We start from the raw sequence: 19371 nt of genomic DNA on the forward strand, positions 1-19371 counted from the left end.
ATCAGCGGTTAGGGTGTTGGACCCGTAACCGGTGGATCGCTGGTTCGATTCCCCGTACCGGTGTCCATGGCTGAGGTACCCTTGAGCAAGGTACCTAACCCCCAGTGCTCCCCGGGCGCTGCACGCGGTCGCCCACTGCCCCGGGTTTGCTGTGTGTGTGTGTGCACGTCACTTGGGTGGGTTAAATGCAGAGCACGAATTTCGTTGGAGTGAGTTCCCTCCAATGACAAAATATGTCACTTTCACTTTCTTTCATCTTTGTGTTCAGGGACTCTGTGTCTGTTATCGGGGCTTGGTACTCAGTCTCAGAATTGGGGGATGATGGTATCTACCCCCCAGACCTGTCATCCTGGCCCCCCCTTGCCATAGCATTGTTGCTGTACCGTTGATCTCTAGTTGTGATAGTACTTGCCGTTTGTGGGTGTTGGAACACTGTGCTAGGAGTTGTTTCTTTGTTAGTGTAGATGTTGGTTTTTGAAGCATCCATATTCCAGAACAGTGTCTCAAAATTTGGAGGTGCGAGACTATGAGCCTACATGCTCAATACAAGAGGAGTTGCAAAATCACTTTTCCATGGAGATACTGTGTCAAACACAAATGGAGCTTTATAGTAGCCCTCAATTACAGTTAGACCCAGAAATATTTGGACAGCGACACAATCTTGATGATTTAGGATCTGTGTGCCACCACAACAACCCTAACCCTCTAACACCCCTTCACTCTTTCATGTTCTCCTGATTTCCACTCTTGCTCTTCTACTTAAGCACTTTTAATTAAGTTTTAACTCTTGTAGCTGTAGTTTAATTCTGTTGTACTGAAACTTGTTGTTACTCATTCTGTAAGTCGCTTTGGATAAAAACATCTGCTAAATGAAGTGTGATGTAATGTAATGAAACAACTGAGATGGAACTGAAGACTTTCAGGTTTAATTCAGGGGGTTGAACAAAAATATCCTAAGAAACATTTAGGGATTGCAACCATTTTTATACAAAGTCTCCTCATTTTACGGGCTCAAAAGTAATTGGACAAATTAACCATTACCATAAATAAAATGTTAATTTTTAATAATTTGTTGAGAATCTTTTGCCGGCAATGACTGTCTGAAGTCTGGAACCCATGTACATCACCTTATGCTGGGTTTCCTCCTTTGTGATGCCAGGCCTTTACTGCAGCTATGTTCAGTTGTTACTTGTTTGTGGATCTTTCTGCTGTGAGTTTTGTCTTAACCCTGCATGAAATGCATGCTCGATTGGGTTGAGATCAGGTGATTGACCCAGCCATTGCAGAATATTCCACTTCTTTGCCTTAAAAAAACTCCTGGGCTGCTTTTGCAGTATGTCTTGGGTCATTCTCCATCTGTACGGTGAAGCGCCATCCAATCAACTTTGCTGCATTTGGCTGAATCTGAGCAGAAAGTATATCCCTATACACTTCAGAATTCATCTGGCTGTTTCATCATGAATAAACAAAAGTGACCTTGTGCCATTGGAAGCCATGCATACCCATGCCATCACACTGCCTCCACCATGTTTTCCAGAAGATGTGCTGTGCTTTGGATCATGAGCCGTTTCAAGCCTTCTCCATACTCTTCTTCCCATTATTCTGGTACAGGTTGATCTTAGTTTCATCTGTCCAAAGAATACTGTTCCAGAACTGGGTGGGCATCTTTTGATGTTTTTCCTTCTAATCTGGCCTTTCTATTTTTAGGCTGACTAATGGTTTGCACCCTGTGGTGAACCCTCTGTACTCTGTATTTGCTCTCATGAGGTCTTGTCTTTATGGTAGACTTAGCTACTGATACACCTACTTCTGGAGAATGTTCCTCACTTGGGTGAATGTTGTGAAGGGTTCTTTTTTTGTCACTATGGGAAGCATCCTGCAATCATCCACCACTCTTGTCTCCTGTGGATGTCCAAGCCTTTTGAGTTACTGAGGTCACCAGTGTGCTCTTTTTTTTTCTCTCAGAATGTACCAAACTGTTGATTTGGCCATTCCATTTCTGCTATCTCTCTGATGGATTTTTTCTTTTTTTCAACCTTAGGATGGTCTGATTCACTTCCATTGGGAGCTCTTTTGATCACGTTTTCTGGGTTCACAATAAAAGCTTCCAAATGTAAATTCCACACCTGCAATCAACTCCAGACCTTTTACCTGCTTAATTGATGATGGATTAACAAGGGAATAGCCCATGCAGCCCATATCGCTTCTAAGTCAATTGTCCAATTACCTTTGGTCCCTTGAAAAAAAGGCGGCTACATATTAAAGAACTGTAAATCCTAAACCCTTCCCCCAATTTGGATGTGAATACCCTCAAATTACACTGTTTTGGTAAACAGCTAAAATAACAAAACTTGTATCAGTGTTCAAATGTATACAGACCTAACTGTATATCTTCAGGAGATGGTCATCTTTGTGCACCATAGACAGTTCAGCCATGTACCATCAGCCTAGTCTTGTCCATTTAAATTAATAAATAAATGGATGCAGAAATCATCATAAATATTATCTCCATCCTTCAGTCTCCATATAAGTGGCTGTTCTGTGCATTCATTTGCAGCATGCCACTCTGAAACATTCATATCGGTGCTCCTGCTCTCAGTCATGATGTTCCACCCCCTTTTTATAATATCATATCATATCATCAAAATTATCTGAAAAAAATAACACTTGAACATACATAAGTGTGATAAGAACTACCTAAAGTGACAGAAACTATTTTGGGAAAAAATATATTTGATATATTTAAAATATATTTGTGTTTGACGTGACCAGTACATCAGACCTGGTGGCCCCACCCTCAGTGTACAGGACCCAAAGAATCCAGTATTCTGATGCCAATGACCACAAAACAATTTTTACAGGAGTCAAGTCAAGTCAACTTTATTTGCATAGCCCATTTTTACAAGCAGTTTGTCTCAAAGGGCTTAACATAACATCAGCAACATCCTCTGCCCTTCGACCCTCACATCGACTAAGGAAAAACTCCCAGAAAAACCTTAAACAGGAAAAAATGGAAGAAACCTCAGGGTGAGCAACAGAGGAGGGATCCCTCACCCAGGACGGGCAGACGTGCAATGGATGTTGTACAAGCAGGAAAGCAGTTAACAACATGAGAATGACATTACTAAAAAGATAAGCAAAACAAAATCTCAACTGTTTAGTTTCACTTTTTGCTACCACCTCAATATGATTTTAACATTTCACAAGTTATAAGAAAATTATAGTAATGAAAATTATAATGAACTGCTGTGACATTCATGTATTCTTTTTTTTTTTTTTTTTTTTTTTTTTTTATGTGATGTTGAGAATCACTATCCTATCAGTTCGATTTCGGCCCGTAGGGAGAACCACCCCGCCGATAGTCGGTACATAGAGGAATGACAGGCAGATGTCAACAATACACATTGGGTTGGTCATAGAGCCGGCTACAGTTCAACTTGAAGATCTGGATGGAGAGATACCTGCAGAAAGATACAGAGAGAGAGAGGGAGGGAGAGACACAAGACTACGAGGAGCACTGGACACACAGTTAGTGACAAAAAATAATGAACTGCATGTTAATCTGACGAGGGGAGAGGATAGAAGAGGAGAAGGAGGAGGGGAAACTGCTTGGTGGATCATGTTTGTGTCCCCCGGCAGCATAGGCCTATAGCAGCTTAGCTATGATAGAGATTTAAAGATTAACAGTTGGTCAGACCTATTCTACCTGTGGCTATATATCATGAGGTGAGTGAAACTATGCCTACCAGCCCTACACACTTTATTTGGTGCTAACTATATGCTTTACTAAACAGAAAGGTTTTAAGTTTAGTCTTAAAAGTGGAGGTGGTGTCTGCCTGTTGAACCCAGATTGGCAACTGGTTCCACAGCAGGGGTGCCTGATAGCTAAAGGCTCGTCCTCCCGTTCTACTTTTATAAATTCTGGGAACTGTAAGTAAACCTGCGCTCTGTGATCTGAGTGATCTATTGGGAATATATGGGACTATTAGATCCTGCAGGTATGATGGGGCTAGTCCATTTAGGGCCTTACATGTAAGTAGGAGAATTTTAAAGTCTATTCTGAATTTTACCGGAAGCCAGTGAAGAGAAGCTAAGATGGGGGAGATATGATCCCTTTTACTGATTCCTGTTAAAACTCTAGCTGCTGCATTTTGGATCAGCTGCAGGTTATTAATAGAATAATTTGGACATCCTGACAATAGTGAGTTGCAGTAGTCCAGCCTAGAAGTAACAAAAGCATGGACAAATTTTTCAGCATCACTCTGAGAGAGGACACTCCTAATCTTAGCGATATTACGGAGGTGAAAGAAGGCGGTCTTAGAGGTCTGTTTAATGTGATGGATAAATGACACGTCCTGATCGAAGATAACGCCGAGGTTCCTCGCAGTCGTACTGGAGGCCAAAGTAATGCCGTCCAGAGAGACAATATTATCAACTATTCTATTTCTAAGATGTTTGGGGCCTAGAACAATGATCTCAGTTTTGTCTGAGTTTAATAATAAAAAATTGGAGGTCATCCCGTCCTTTATGTCCTTAAGACATGCCTGGAGTCTGGCTAACGGCTCTGTTTCTTCAGGCTTTAAGGATAAGTACAGCTGAGTGTCATCAGCATAACAATGAAAGTTTTTGCCATGTTTCTGAATAATATTTCCTAGAGGGAGCATGTATAAGGTGAACAGGATCGGCCCAAGCACTGAACCTTGTGGAACACCGAGGCTAACCCTTATATATGAAGAGGAAACATTATTAACTTGAGCAAAGTGAAATCTATCTGTTAAATATGATTTGAACCAGCGTAGCGCAGTCCCTGTGATCCTAGTCTCATGTTCTAATCTGTGTAATAAAATGCTGTGATATACTGTGTCGAAAGCAGCACTGAGATCTAGCAAAACAAGTATGGAGACAAGCCCGCGGTCTGATGCCATGAGGAGGTCATTTGTGACTTTAACCAGTGCTGTTTCTGTGCTGTGATGGGCTCTAAAACCAGACTGAAACATCTCAAAGAGACTGTACCTGTGTAGGTGATCAATCAACTGATTTGCAACCACTCTTTCGAGTATTTTAGATAAGAACGGGAGGTTGGATATCAGCCTATAGTTTGCTAAGATGTCTGGGTCAAGTGAAGGTTTTTTAAGTAAAGGTCTAATAACAGCGGTTTTAAACGCCTGTGGTACATAACCTGTTGTTAAGGATAAGTTTATCTGATCTAAGAGGGAAACGCCAATCAAGGGAAAGACGTCCTTGAGGAGCTTAGTTGGGATGGGGTCTAAGAGACATGTAGTTGGGTTAGATTTGTTAATGCTGGAGGTCAGCTCGGGGAGGTCTATGGGCAGGAACCTGTCCAGAGATGGAGTAGGATTAAAAGAGATTTCTAGAGATGGCACTATATCGGCTATTCTGGGAAGATCTTTATTGATTTTTTCTCTAATGTTATTGATTTTATTGGTGAAGAAACTCATGAAGTCTTCACTGCTAAGAGCTGCAGGAATACAAGGTTCAACAGAGCTGTGACTCTTTGTCAGCCTGGCTACAGTGTTAAAGAGAAAACATGGGTTGTTCTTGTTTTTCTCTATTAATGTTGAATAATAGGCAGTTCTGGCTTCACGAAGGGCCTTTTTGTATGTCAATAGACTATCTTTCCAGGCTCTCTGGGATTCAGCTGATTTGGAGGAGTACCACTTCCTCTCCATCCGTCTTGATGTTTGTTTAAGTGTTCGTAAATTTGAATTATACCAAGGAGCTAGCCTCCTATGATTTCTAACCTTCTTTCTCAGTGGGGCAACCATATCTAAAACTGTGCAACGTGGCTGCAGTGTTGTTGACAAAAGAATCAATTACTGCAGGAGTAACGTTTAAATCGGTACGGTCTGTTGTACTGGTACATGGAGCTGAGGGGAGCTGTGATGGGATTGCATCCCTAAATCTGTCTACACTATCTTCAGAGAGGCATCTGGTATAGTAGACCTTTTTGTTGTGTGCTGTAAAGTCTTCTAGAGTTAGTTCAAAAACTACAAGCGAATGGTCTGAAAGGAGAGGGTTTTGAGGGGCAACTGAGAGGTTCTTAGTTTCTAGGCCATAGGTGAGAACCAGATCGAGTGTGTGATCAAGGAAGACCTATTAAATATCAAGTAGCTGGTTTTATTTTTGTAGATGATGAGGGTGTACTGTATTGTTTTCTTAATTACTTTGTAATTTTGTCTGGAAACATTAATCAGACCGCTTAATTTGTTGTAGCATTCACATGGTTACTTGTACCTTGTCTTCGACAGTGACTCTGGAACCTTTCTTGGCCTTGGAACTGTGACAGGGTCAGTGGCTATCTACATTACTTTTTCTCTACAGGTAAAGACTGTGAGCATTCACATCTCAAAATAACAACAACAACAATAATAAGTTAATACTGTAAATCAACCAAGCTGTCCTGTTTTATGATGACAACTTTGTTTTACTCTTTGTGTGTGTATAGAAGCTGTATTATGTGCAGGAGTCGCACGGCATTGTTGTGACAGACGTGGCCTTCCTGCCTGACTCACTGAAAGGGAAAAATATCAAAGGGAATAATGAAACAGCCATGCTCAGTGTAGCCGTAGATAGCCGCTGTCAAGTACATGCTGTTGCCAAGAGAAGTAAGTCCTGCATCATCATCCAGTGAACACGATAAGGTCTTGTTTCGTAACCTCAGTCCTTCTCATCTTATCTTTTGTCCCATTGTTTTGCATTTTTTCCAGGATCCTTTCCTATCTGGCTGGTGATGCTCTTCTGCAGCCTCATGGTGGTGGGAGTTGTCCTCCTCCTACAGTACCTTGTTCCAGGATTTATTTAAACCATACATGTCTTGTTACAGGTCAGGTTTGATCGAGCTTGGAGCCATCTTCATATTACTTTCTTTGCATCAGCATGCTATAACTCCTGATTCCAAAAATGTTAGGATGCTATGAAATCAAAATAAAAACAAAATGCAAAAATTTACACATGAACTTTGTTTAAGATAACTAATGTACAGTGTTCCTTGGCCCATATCCTTTATACAGTCATGTGTTTCATGAAATGGTGAACCTCATCCCATCCTTGCTTGTCAACAACTGAGCCTTTTGAGCCCCTTTCCTACCCCCTTTCCTGATATCACTGGATGCCAGTGAACCTGTTTAGATGTGAAATATTCCAGACAGGTGTGTTTTGAGTATTCCACAGCTTTTCTGTTTTTTGTTGTTCTGTCCCAACTTGTTTTAAATGTATCAAATTTAGAAAAACCTTATATTTACAAAAAATGATCAACATGATATGGTAAAACATTAAATGGATTGTCTGTGTACTGTTCTCACAAATTGTCACATTCTGTTCTATTTATGCTTCACACAGAATGCCAACTTTTATGAAATGGAGTTGTAAGATCCAAACTTCCTTTGACTGCAGCACCACAACTCAACAACAAAGCTTGACATAAAACAGCTTTGATGGCACCTTGACATTGTTCCCTCCAAGTTTTTCCTCTCAGACCTGTAAACCCAATGAAATCAAACCAGGACAGTTTGCTGGGTTTTATATTTGCTTTGATCTCTTTCAGTTATTCTTAATAATTTTTGGTATTCATGATAAAAGGCCAAGGTTCATAATTGTTCAAAGGGTTGGATCTTTTCATTGACAAATTTAAGGAACAATGTAAAAATATATAAATGACACGATGTGTGTGATTTTGTTTTGTGTTTACACACACACACATTGAACAAGCTGATAGCTGATATGATTTGATTTGTTTTTGATCCATTTGGGGGAAGCAGAAAGTCAGTTTACAGTGCTGTGGTAAAGGGTTGTCAATTAAGATAGTGTGTTAAACATCTATTTGTCTCAGTACATTGGGTTTTTGAAATCATAAATACAGATGTAAATGTGAATCAGTTTTTTAAATGATGCCCAAATTGTTATAACTAACATGGAGAAATGATTGAAGAAATACAATATTATATAATATTATTATATTAAGAAATATTAAAAACACTTTTGGCTTGCTTGATGATCCTGTCAGGGTCTGTGGTCTGTAAACTTTACAGCTGTTTTGAAAGAAACCTGGAGCAACATATATATAATATATATATTTTCTCAACTGTTCATTTCTTTTCCCATCATATTTTTAAGGGCATATTTTAAAAAAAAAAACACCCTTCCCTCCTATTTCCCTTACTTTCTTACTACTTTGATCTTTTTTACATACACCTTAAAATCATTTTTTTAAAAAAGGATGTGGACATCATTAATACATACAAAATACAAATAAAAAAATCTGTTCAATCTCTCTCCTCTATGGAGATAAGTTATATGTTATAATGTATACCATATTCAAACATGATGTGCACATGATAATAAACAAGATAATTAATGAGGAGATTCCCAGCATCACCGTGCTGTAAGACTGAATGCTTTCCAGATTTGTGTGTTATTTTTTACAATCTCATTGAAGGTACCATGTTTCTAGGTCAGATAACATTTAATATACCTCTAATTCAGTATGATTGCTAGTTCAGGTTAAGGTTACCATGCAAATCATTATGGTTGCTACTGATGAAGTCCCTAAATTGGCTAAGTTTTGCTCAAGAAAATAAAATGTTTTTTGAAAGCCTGTGCTTCATTCTTATTATGATAGTCTCTCCCTCACACACACCCTCTCCAGTCATAGTGATGCATAAAATCTCAGAAAGTGTAAGTAGGAATCCAAAATGCATCAGTCCAATACAGCAGGAACAGTATATTTAGTTTAGTTTAATTGCATTGAATAGGCTCAGTGGGTAAAGGGCAACCCTTGAGATAAATGTACATTCGCCAGTCTTGTGAACTTCTTACCTGCTACTTTTACGAACTAACAGTGGCTGTAACTTCTCCTAAATTCAGTCTTATGTACTGTAATTCTTTGTTATTGGACTACTGAATGGAGGTGGAACGTACTTTATTTCATGAATGCAAGAAAAGAGATGGGGAAAAAGAAAGACACATAAAGATTTCAGAAAGAACTGGAGTTTCAAGTGCTTTGTTGTGAACACATCAGTAACTTAGATTATTAGGCCAGGAGTAAATCAGTTTGAACAAAGCTAAGGTCGGAGCCTCCCACATTGAGCTTCACATAGTAACCCCTCAAGATGCCTAGCAAGAAATTTCAAGAGCAACTGATAGCCACATATATATACAGTGGTGGTCAAAAGTTTACATACACTTGTAAAGAACATAATGTCATGGCTGTCTTGAGTTTCCAGTTATTTCAACAACTCTGATTTTTCTCTGATATAGTGATTGGAACAGATCCTTCTTTGTCACAAAAAACATTCATGAAGTTTGATTCTTTTATGACTTTATTATGGGTAAACTGAAAATGTGACAAAATCAGCTGGGTCAAAAATATACATACAGCAACATGAATGAGCAATTTGGGAGACTTAGAAAGTTGTGTCAATGACATGAGCTTCATAGCATGACCTCTTAACTTCTTGTGAGTGATTATGAGTGACTACAGCTGGTGACTTCTCTGAGGCCATTTAAAAAGGGCTCAAAAACACCCACAAACGCTACAATGGGAAAGTCAAAGGAGCTCAGCACAGATTTGAAAAAGAGAATCATTGACTTGAACAAGTCAGGAAAGTCACTTGGAGCCATTTCAAAGCAGCTGCAGGTTCCAAGAGCAACAGTGCAAACAATTGTTTGTAAGTATAAAGTGCATGGCACTGTTTTGTCACTGCCACGATCAGGAAGAAAATGCAAGCTGTCACCTGCTGCTGAGAGAAAACTGGTCAGGAGGGTGAAGAGTCAACCCAGGAGCACCAAAAAGCAGATCTGCCAAGAATTAGAAGCTGCTGGAACACAGGTGTCAGTGTCCACAGTCAAGCGTGTTTTGCATCGCCATGGACTGAGAGGTTGCCGTGCAAGAAGGAAGCCCTTGCTCCAAAAGCGGCACCTTAAGGCTCGACTAAAGTTTGCTGCTGATCACATGGACAAAGATAAGACCTTCTGGAGGAAAGTTCTGTGGTCAGATGAAACAAAAATTGAGCTGTTTGGCCACAATGCCCAGCAATATGTTTGGAGGAGAAAAGGTGAGGCCTTTAACCCCAAGAACACCATGCCTACCATCAAGCACGCTGGTGGTAGTATTATGCTGTGGGCCTGTTTTGCTGCCAATGGAACTGGTGCTTTACAGAGAGTCAATGGGACAATGAAGAAGGAGGATTACCTTCAAATTCTTCAAGAAAACCTGAAGTCATCAGCCCGAAGGTTCGGTCTTGGGCGCAATTGGGTGTTCCAACAGGACAATGACCCCAAACACACATCAAAAGTGGTAATGGAATGGCTAAATCAGGCTAGAATTAAGGTTTTAGAATGGCCTTCCCAAAGTCCTGACTTAAATCCCATTGAGAACATGTGGATAATGCTGAAGAAACAAGTCCATGTCAGAAAGCCAACAAATTTCACTGAACTGCACCAATTCTGTCAAGAGGAGTGGTCAAAGATTCAACCAGAAACTTGCCAGAAGCTTGTGGATGGCTACCAAAAGCGCCTAATTGAAGTAAAAATGGCCAAAGGACATGTAACCAAATATTAGCATTGCTGTATGTATATTTTTGACCCAACTGATTTCGTCACATTTTCAGTTTACCCATAATAAAGTCATAAAAGAATCAAACTTCATGAATGTTTTTTGTGACAAAGAAGGATCTGTTCCAATCACTATATCAGAGAAAAATCAGAGTTGTTGAAATAACTGGAAACTCAAGACAGCCATGACATTATGTTCTTTACAAGTGTATGTAAACTTTTGACCACCACTGTATATGGAGAATTGTCATTCTTTGAAGTAAGGAATATTAGCAAGGCTTAAGGTAGGGGGAAGATAAACCCCGCTGAAAGACCAAAACAGTTCAGACTTGGAACTTTGTCTCCTTTAAGAGGAAAAAATACTTAAGAGACTTCTTCCTTGCTAATTGGTCTACACATACTTGGTTTCTGCTCATCACAAAGTGATGGAGGCTTTAAATAATCAAGAAATTTCTTTCCAATTTCAGCAGAAGAAGTGCATCCAGAGCTGTAGAGATCTTTCTTAAGCAATCTCATTGTCTTATTTCTATCAGCTGATGTGAAATTAGTTGATCAACTAGAAAGTATGTAACATATGCTGCCAATGATTGGTTACCCTTGACCCTTGGCAACACCTTGCGGTCAGACCCTGAGCAGAACTTGCTATGACCTTGCTATTTTTTTTTCTTTTGTGCATAATTAGGAAGTGTGGGTGCTGTCTGGTTATTTGGGTGAGTGGGTTGGTTATGTATTGTGCCATGTGCTGTTGATTTAAAATTGTTGGTATTTGGAAAAAAAAAATAAAGCTCCATGAAGCCTGATCTGCTCTGAATTGGCTTTTAACCAGGAAAGCGGAAACACAAATCTTCTATGCTAAGTACCATTTATTTGAATCAGGCAATAAACCGAGCTGGCTACTTGCTCATCTTGCTCATGGGCCACAGGTCCTGGCAAAACCAAACCAAATGTTATCCTCTCCCTAATAGATCAGAATGCTTGCTCTTGCTCCACTCAGAGAAAGGTCTGCCCATTAATAATAGATTCTTTAAGTCTGGAGGTATATAATTTAAGAAAGGTGTCATGAGTCATCTCAAATGAGTCATCTTTACCTCTCAATACAGCTTGCAGTCATTCATGAGGAAGAGTATTAAACACATTGTATTAAAACACTGGGGGCAGACTGGGGGAGAGACAAAAGAAGCCAAACAGGGCTGAGACCTACTGGGACTGGAGGGTCCAAAAGAGCAGGGATTCCAGGAACACCACATGTGAAGCAATTAAAAGTAAAAGCAAACAAAAGAAATCAACCAAGTGCAGAGCAATACAGTCAGAGACACCACCACCTGGGCACCAATCCACCACCGTAGGCTCAGCACCTGAATGGAAAAACAGACCCAGAGAACCACCAGTTAGGGAAATAATGAACAAAATAATCTCCAATAACAGAATGAAAATCAACAATTTCACCTACAAAATATATGGTACTTGAATATAATGGCAAATTAAACCTAATCCAAAGGAAATACAGCCCACAATAAACCCAAAAAGACACAAAAAAAGAGAAAAAAGGATCAAGCGTACAAAGTAATCAAAACTAATCAGAGTAAACCAAACCAATGATTACACACACACAAAAAAAAGTAAAATAAATTCCCACACTGTTCTCTGTCACACACGGACGCACAAACACACATGTACTTAAAATACGGCAACACCAGCAAAACCAAGAACCACAGTGTCAGGTCACCGCTTCGACCTGGTGGCAAAGAAAGTCTCACAAACCCACTAAACGGCCGGGTCAGGCCAGGCAATCAGTCGTCGCGTCGGCCCGTGCGTGCTCACCATCCGTACGACAGAGGGGAAAGCAAGAGATGGCAAGCAGAGGCCAGGTTGACCGCGGCAACACCACAGTCTTTTATCTGTATATAAATGTACTAGTTCTTAAAAGGAAGCAAAACAGCAGCGGCTCTTATGGGAGGATTATAAAGTCGCCCTACAATCAAAACAGACAAGCACACATGCATGAGCAGCTTATAACTGGCGGGAGGAGGAAACTGAGACCACTACGCTACCTACCGATCAGGTAGTCCGGGACAATGCAGCGGAAGCAGAGGTTTTGACACCACCTGATAAACCAGCACGGACCAGCAGCAGCAGCACCCAAGCGGGCCCCTGAGACAATCCCCGGAGTTAGCACAAGCTGGACACCAGCTTGGCGCTGGAGGAGCAGCAGCAAGTTGTGGCAGCTCTGCCCCCTCTTCTCTTCTTCTTAGTTTTTTCTACAGTTTTTTGGCGTGTTTTACGTGTTTTGTTTAATGTGGTTGATTACTGTAGGAAATGTGCACACAGGGACACCACTTTTATTAGTTTTGTTTTTTGCTTTTTGCTCTTTTTTGACCTTTTTGGCACTTCACTGGGGAACCCCTTCAGCTTCAGCCATGGCTCTATTGTTTACACCAGGGATCAGCTGTTAGCTCTATGCGGCCCTGCTCTTCTCTACGCGGAGAAACCAGAGATTCCTGCGGAAATACGGAGGAGAAGGAGATTCTGCAGAGCGGGACGAAAGATCCAGGAGAGGAAACGGAGGTACAGACCATATATACCCTCCGTTATTATGGGAAATGTCTGTTCCCTCTCCGGTAAGACCGACGAGCTTACAGCACTGATCCGGCTGCAGAAGGAGTACAGGGAGTGCAGCCTTATGTGTTTTACTGAGACCTGGCTGAATGGACTGATACCGGACTCTGTGGTTTCCCTGAATGGTTTTAAACTTGTGCTGACCGGAGAGTGGAGGACTGTGGTAAGCGGAAAGGCGGGGGGCTGGCGGTGTTTATTAACAAGAGATGGTGCAACCCGGGGCACATCTCTGTTAAGGAACAAGTCTGCACTAAAGACATCGAGTTACTTGCTGTTGGCATTCAGCCTTATTACATCCTAAGGGAGTTTTCGCACGTTATTGTGTTTAATGTGTACATCCCTCCCTCAGCCGATGCAGCAGCCGCCTGTGAGTTGCTCCACAGTGCAGTGACCAGGATGCAGACACAGCACCCACAGTCCCTCCTGCTTATCAGTGGAGACTTCAATAGAGCCTCTCTATCTTCCACTCTCCCCACATTCACACAGTGTGTGAAGTGCCACACCAGGGACAACAGGACGCTGGACCTTTTGTATGCTAATGTCAAAGACGCATACACCTCCGCCCCCCTCCCCCCGCTTGGACGCTCTGATCACTGTCTCGTTCATCTGCTCCCTGAATACACACCCAGGGTGAGAAGAGAGCCTGCACAGAAGAAGTCTGTGAAAGTGTGGACTGATGAGGCCAGTGAGAGACTGTTTCCAAACTACAGACTGGGAGACACTTTACAGCTCTCATGGTGACGACATCAATGGCCTGACCGACTGCATCACAGACTACATCAACTTCTGTGTGGAGAACACCTTGCCAACCCGGAGAGTACGATGTTTCTCCAACAACAAGCCCTGGGTGACCCCTGAGCTGAAAGCCCTACTGAACCAGAAGAAGAGGGCTTTCTTTTCTGGGGACAGAGTGGAGCAGAAAAGAGCTCAGTGTGAACTCAAGTACGCAATCAGGCGGGCAAAGAACAGCTACAAGAAGAAGCTGGAGGAGCGGCTGGAGCATAACAACACACGAGATGTGTGGAGGGGCCTGAAGACCATCTCAGGACATGGACAGAGTGGAGCCAGAGGGACAGCTGAAGGCAACCAGCGATGGGCAAGTGAATTAAACCTATTTTTCAACAGGTTTAATTCCAACCCCACCCCCTCTGCCACCCATCCTCTACCCTCTTCACACATCTCCAGGCCAGCAGACACTACCACCATCACCACACCATCACTGTCCTCTACTTCACCTCCCATCACCCCCCTGTCTTCACACCACTTCACACCAGCCCCCCCTTCCACCATCAGCCCAACCATCCCCTATTGTCCACCCCTTTCCCCTCCCCACCCCCCTCTCTCACCCCTCTCCTTAACATCGGACCAGGTGAGGAGAGAACTGAGGCGGCTGAAGTGCAGGAAAGCTGCAGGACCAGACGGGATCAGCCCCAGACTGCTTAGGGACTGTGCTGACCAGCTCTGTGAGGTGGTCTCATAAATCTTCAACCTGAGCCTTAGTCTGGAGAGGGTCCCCGTCCTGTGGAAGACCTCCTGTGCGGTTCCAGTTCCTAAGACTGCACACCCCAAGGAGCCAAACCACTACAGGCCTGTCGCCTTGACCTCTCACCTGATGAAGACCATGGAGAGGCTCATCCTCAGTCACCTTCGCTCTGTGGCGAGTACAGCGATGGACACGCTGCAGTTTGCCTACAGGCCAAACATTGGGGTGGATGATGCTGTCATCTACCTGCTGCACCGGGCGCTGACTCACCTGGAGAATGCCGGGAGCGCTGTGAGAATCAGGTTTTTTGATTTCTCTAGCGCATTCAACACAATTCAGCCGGTGCTGCTGAGAGAGAAGCTGGAGAGAGCAGGTGTGGACGGACATTTGGCTGCTTGGATCATCGACTACCTCACCAGCAGGCCAGTTTGTGAGACTGCGTAACTGTGTGTCTGAGGTGGTGGTCTGCAGCACGGGGGCCCCCCAGGGAACAGTACTCTCACCTTTCCTCTTCACCCTCTACACCTCGGACTTCACCTACAACACCAGCAGATGTCACCTCCAGAAGTTCTCTGATGACCATTGTTGGCTGTGTGTCTGAGGGGAATGAGGCGGAGTACAGGTCAGTCATCGTGGACTTTGGAGATGGTGATTGACTTTCGGAGAAGGTCATTACCACATACACCAGTGAACATCCAGGGCTTGGACATTGAGATTGTGGACAGTTTCAAGTACCTCATCAACAAACTGGACGAGATTCGAATGAGGATCGTCTCACGTAAGACGGACAGCTGTGTGGCGATCTTCACCAAGACCTGGCTGGATAAAAACATCCCCGATGCAGCGGTGGAGCTAGCGGGGCGCTCGCTGTTCCGTGCCGACAGGACTGCAGCTTCAGGCAAGACCAAAGGCGGAGGTTTGGCGCTATACATTCACAACTCGTGCTGTACAGCAACGAACATAATAGGAACTTTTTGCTCCCCTGACCTGGAATATCTAGCAGTGAAGTGCAGACCGTTTAAACTGGTTAGAGAACTCAGCTCAGTCATGATCATAGCGATCTACATTCCACCGAGGGCTAACGCTAAGCTAGCGCTAGAGGAGCTATACTGCCTGGTTAGCAGCCAAATGGACGTTAATCCAGAGGCGGCTGTGATCGTGGCTGGGGACTTTAACCATGTGAAATTAAAGGCTGTTCTCCCCAAATTCCACAAATTCATCAACTTTGTAACCAGAGACTGCAATATACTGGATCAGGTATACTGTAACATCCCAGGGGCATACAAGGCTGTAGCAGCTCCTCACTTGGGCATGTCAGACCACATCTCCGTGGAACTGATCCCTGCCTACAGACCTCTGATTTGCAGGACCAAACCCACCACCAGAACCATCCAGGTGTGGACTGAGGAGGCTTCCTCAGCCCTACAGGACTGCTTTGAGCACACAGACTGGGGAGTGTTCAAAGCAGACGCTGACCTGGACGAATACACGTCAGCTGTGTTGTCCTGTGTTCACTTCTGTACTGATGCTGTCCTACCCACAAAGACAATCACGGTTTTTCCTAATCAAAAACCATGGGTGGACGGCACAGTGTGGCCCCTGCTAAAAGCCCGGGATGCAGCCTATAGGTCAGGAGATAGGCTGGCTTGAAGAATGAGCATGCCGTTCCGGTGCACAAGTTTACACCTGGACTTTATGATGGGCATCCGTCACACTATCCTATGCCACCGAACCGTAACAATGATAGCTCACACATGAGTGACTTTGTAAAATATCTTGCCCGTCATGAGCTAGTGGCTACAGGATTACTTCAGTTTAATGACAAACCGCAAACCTACAGAGCATAGAGGCGTTCCTTCCAAACCGCAACCAGTGGCTTAAACCTCACACCTAGTGAGGAGCTGGATCTTCTGCTTAAATGGCTTGGGAAAGAGTCAGCGGAGCAAGTTGAACAGATAAGAGCAATACACATCCATCGACCACAAGCAGGACTGGCCATTGCATGGGACAGGCTCGATCACACATACGGCTCTGCTGAAGCTATAGAAAATGCTCTGTTCAAACGCATCGACAGCTTTCCCAAGATAACCGGTCGAGACGGATCCAAGCTAACGAAACTGAGCGATTTACTAATGGAGCTTCACTCTGCTAAAGTGGAGGGTGACCTGACTGGTCTCTCCTTCCTGGATACGTCAAGAGGCGTCAATCATATTGTTCAAAAACTCCCGCCTCGTCTTCAGGAGAAGTGGATATCAGCTGGTGCATCCTACAAGCGGCAGAACCAGGTGCCTTACCCCCCATTTGCCTTTTTTGTTGATTTTGTCACCCAGCAGGCTCGCATGATGAGTGATCCCAGCTTCAACTTCATCACTCACTCAGACCTGGGTGCCAAGACTGAGAAAGCCCCTTGGAAGCCATCCAGACAGCAAGAGGTCTCTGTCGCCGTCCACAAGACAGAGGTGTCTCCTGTAACTACGTCTGACACTGGTGAGCCCCCAACTAAACCAGTTGACCTTGATAAGATATGTCTGTTACACAAAAAGCCTCATCCCCTGCGCAAGTGTCGGGCATTCAGACAAAAGCCCATCGAAGAGCGCAAAACACTGCTTAAAGAAAACAATGTGTGCTTCAAATGTTGTTCTTCTTCGTCTCACATTGCAAGGAACTGCACGGTCAACGTCCAGTGTGCTGAGTGTCGAAGCGAAAAACACAACACAGCGCTTCACCCTGGACCCGCACCGTGGACCCAAGAGGCGGACCCCGCCCCTGAGCACGGCGGGGAGGATGGAGAAAATTCACCACTGTCTCAGGTCACCACTAAATGCACAGAGGTCTGCGGCGGTGAGTTGGCAGACCGCTCCTGCTCCAAAATATGCCTTGTCAGAGTGTTTCCAGCTGGCCACAGAGAGAAGGCGGTGAAACTGTATGCAATATTGGACGAGCAGAGTAATAGGTCACTGGTTCGCTCACAGTTCTTCAAAGTGTTCAGTGACGAAAGCCCGAGCGCTCCATATACACTGAGGACATGTGCTGGAGTGAAGGAATCCACAGGCAGGAGGGCCAGTGGCTATGCAGTGGAATCTCTGGACGGAACTTTCTGTGCCTCGTTGCCAAGCCTCATAGAGTGCAACGACATTCCGAATAACAGAGAGGAGATTCCGACTCCTGAAGTGGCGCTCCACCATGCCCATCTGAGGTCAGTGGCACACCTCATCCCAGACATTGACCCGCATGCCCCCATTATGCTTCTCCTGGGGCGGGACATTATCAGAGTGCACAAAGTCCGCAAACAGGTGAATGGCTCTCACAACCAGCCCTATGCACAGAAATTGGACCTGGGCTGGGTCATTGTTGGAAACGTGTGCTTAGGTAATGTCCACAAACCACTGACAATCCGCACGTTCCACACGAACATTACAGAACTGACACGTCCTACTCTCTTTGCTCCATGCCCCAATGTGTTTCATGTTAAAGAGAAATTCAGTGACATTCAAGTAACCAATTCTCCCTCGGCATGTTGCGAAGACCAGTCTCCCTGTGAAGCCGACCACCTGGGGTGTAATGTGTTCGGGCGGACCAAGGACGACAACCAGGTGGCTCCTTCCATTCAAGATGCCACATTCATGAAGATAATGGATGAAGGGCTACGTAAAGACTCCAACGGCAGCTGGGTGGCGCCATTGCCCTTTAAGAGTCCACGCCCGCGGCTTCCAGACAACAGGCCACAAGCGACGAAGCGCTTCATGTCTCTTAAGCGCAACCTTGAGAAGAAGCCTGAAATGAGAGATCACTTTCTCAGCTTCATGGACAAGATGTTAAAGAACGGCCATGCTGAGTTAGCCCTACCTCTCAGCGATAATGAAGAACGATGGTACTTGCCAACATTTGGAGTGTATCATCCAAAGAAACCTAAGAAAATACGCGTGGTGTTCGATTCCAGCGCACAATACAACGGTGTGTCACTCAACGATGTGCTGTTAACTGGGCCTGATTTAAACAACACACTGCTCGGTGTTTTAATTTGCTTCAGAAGAGAAGCCATCGCCTTCACAGCCGACATAGAACAGATGTTCTATTGTTTCCTGGTGAGCGAAGAAGACCGCAACTTCTTACGTTTCCTTTGGTTTCAAGACAATGATCCCTCCAAGGCCATAGTGGACTATCGTATGAGGGTTCATGTTCATTGTTTTTGGCAATAGCCCCTCACCAGCGGTGGCCATTCATGGCCTTCACAAGTCTGTCCAAGCCAGTGAGCTGCACGTTGACCCAGATGTGAAATACTTTGTGATGCGTGACTTCTATGTTGACGATGGGCTAAAGTCCCTGCCTACTGTCGAAGCCGCCATCAGCCTGCTAAAAAACACACAGGATGTTCTCTCCAAATCGAATCTGAGACTACATAAGATCGCAGCCAACAGCAAAGAGGTGATGGAGGCGTTTCCAGCCAGTGATCACGCAAGTGACCTCAAAGACCTCGACGTTGAAGCTGACACAGTGCCGCTGCAGCGTAGCCTCGGACTCATTTGGAATCTCCAGACAGACTGCTTTCTGTTCAGCGTCTCGGACGAGATGAAGCCATACCCCTTCCCGGGGCGTTTTGTCCACCATTAATAGCCTCTATGACCCGCTGGGGTTTGTTGCGCCTGTCACGATCCAAGGCAAGGCTATTCTGCGAGAACTCACTATGGAGAACGGTGACT

At 44.0% G+C, this 19371-nt stretch overlaps 1 protein-coding gene across 3 annotated transcripts in view; it reads left to right on the top strand.

Moving 5' to 3' along the window:
* preb (prolactin regulatory element binding) overlaps positions 1-8280 on the top strand; it is a 32448-nt gene extending 24168 nt beyond the window's left edge. For 2 of the 3 annotated variants that reach the window (XM_046398940.1, XM_046398942.1), the window contains exons 8-10: positions 6270-6342; positions 6467-6626; positions 6729-8280. In XM_046398940.1, coding sequence (XP_046254896.1) covers positions 6270-6342; positions 6467-6626; positions 6729-6823 — 328 coding nt within the window. In that variant the 3' untranslated portion in view covers positions 6824-8280. The remainder of the gene's footprint in view (positions 1-6269; positions 6343-6466; positions 6627-6728) is intronic. The other variant, XM_046398941.1, reaches the window with a different exon arrangement.
* Positions 8281-19371: the final 11091 nt, after the last annotated feature.

This window comes from Scatophagus argus, chromosome 9 (genome assembly GCF_020382885.2).
Source record: "Scatophagus argus isolate fScaArg1 chromosome 9, fScaArg1.pri, whole genome shotgun sequence".
In the NCBI taxonomy this organism is placed as follows: domain Eukaryota; kingdom Metazoa; phylum Chordata; class Actinopteri; family Scatophagidae; genus Scatophagus; species Scatophagus argus.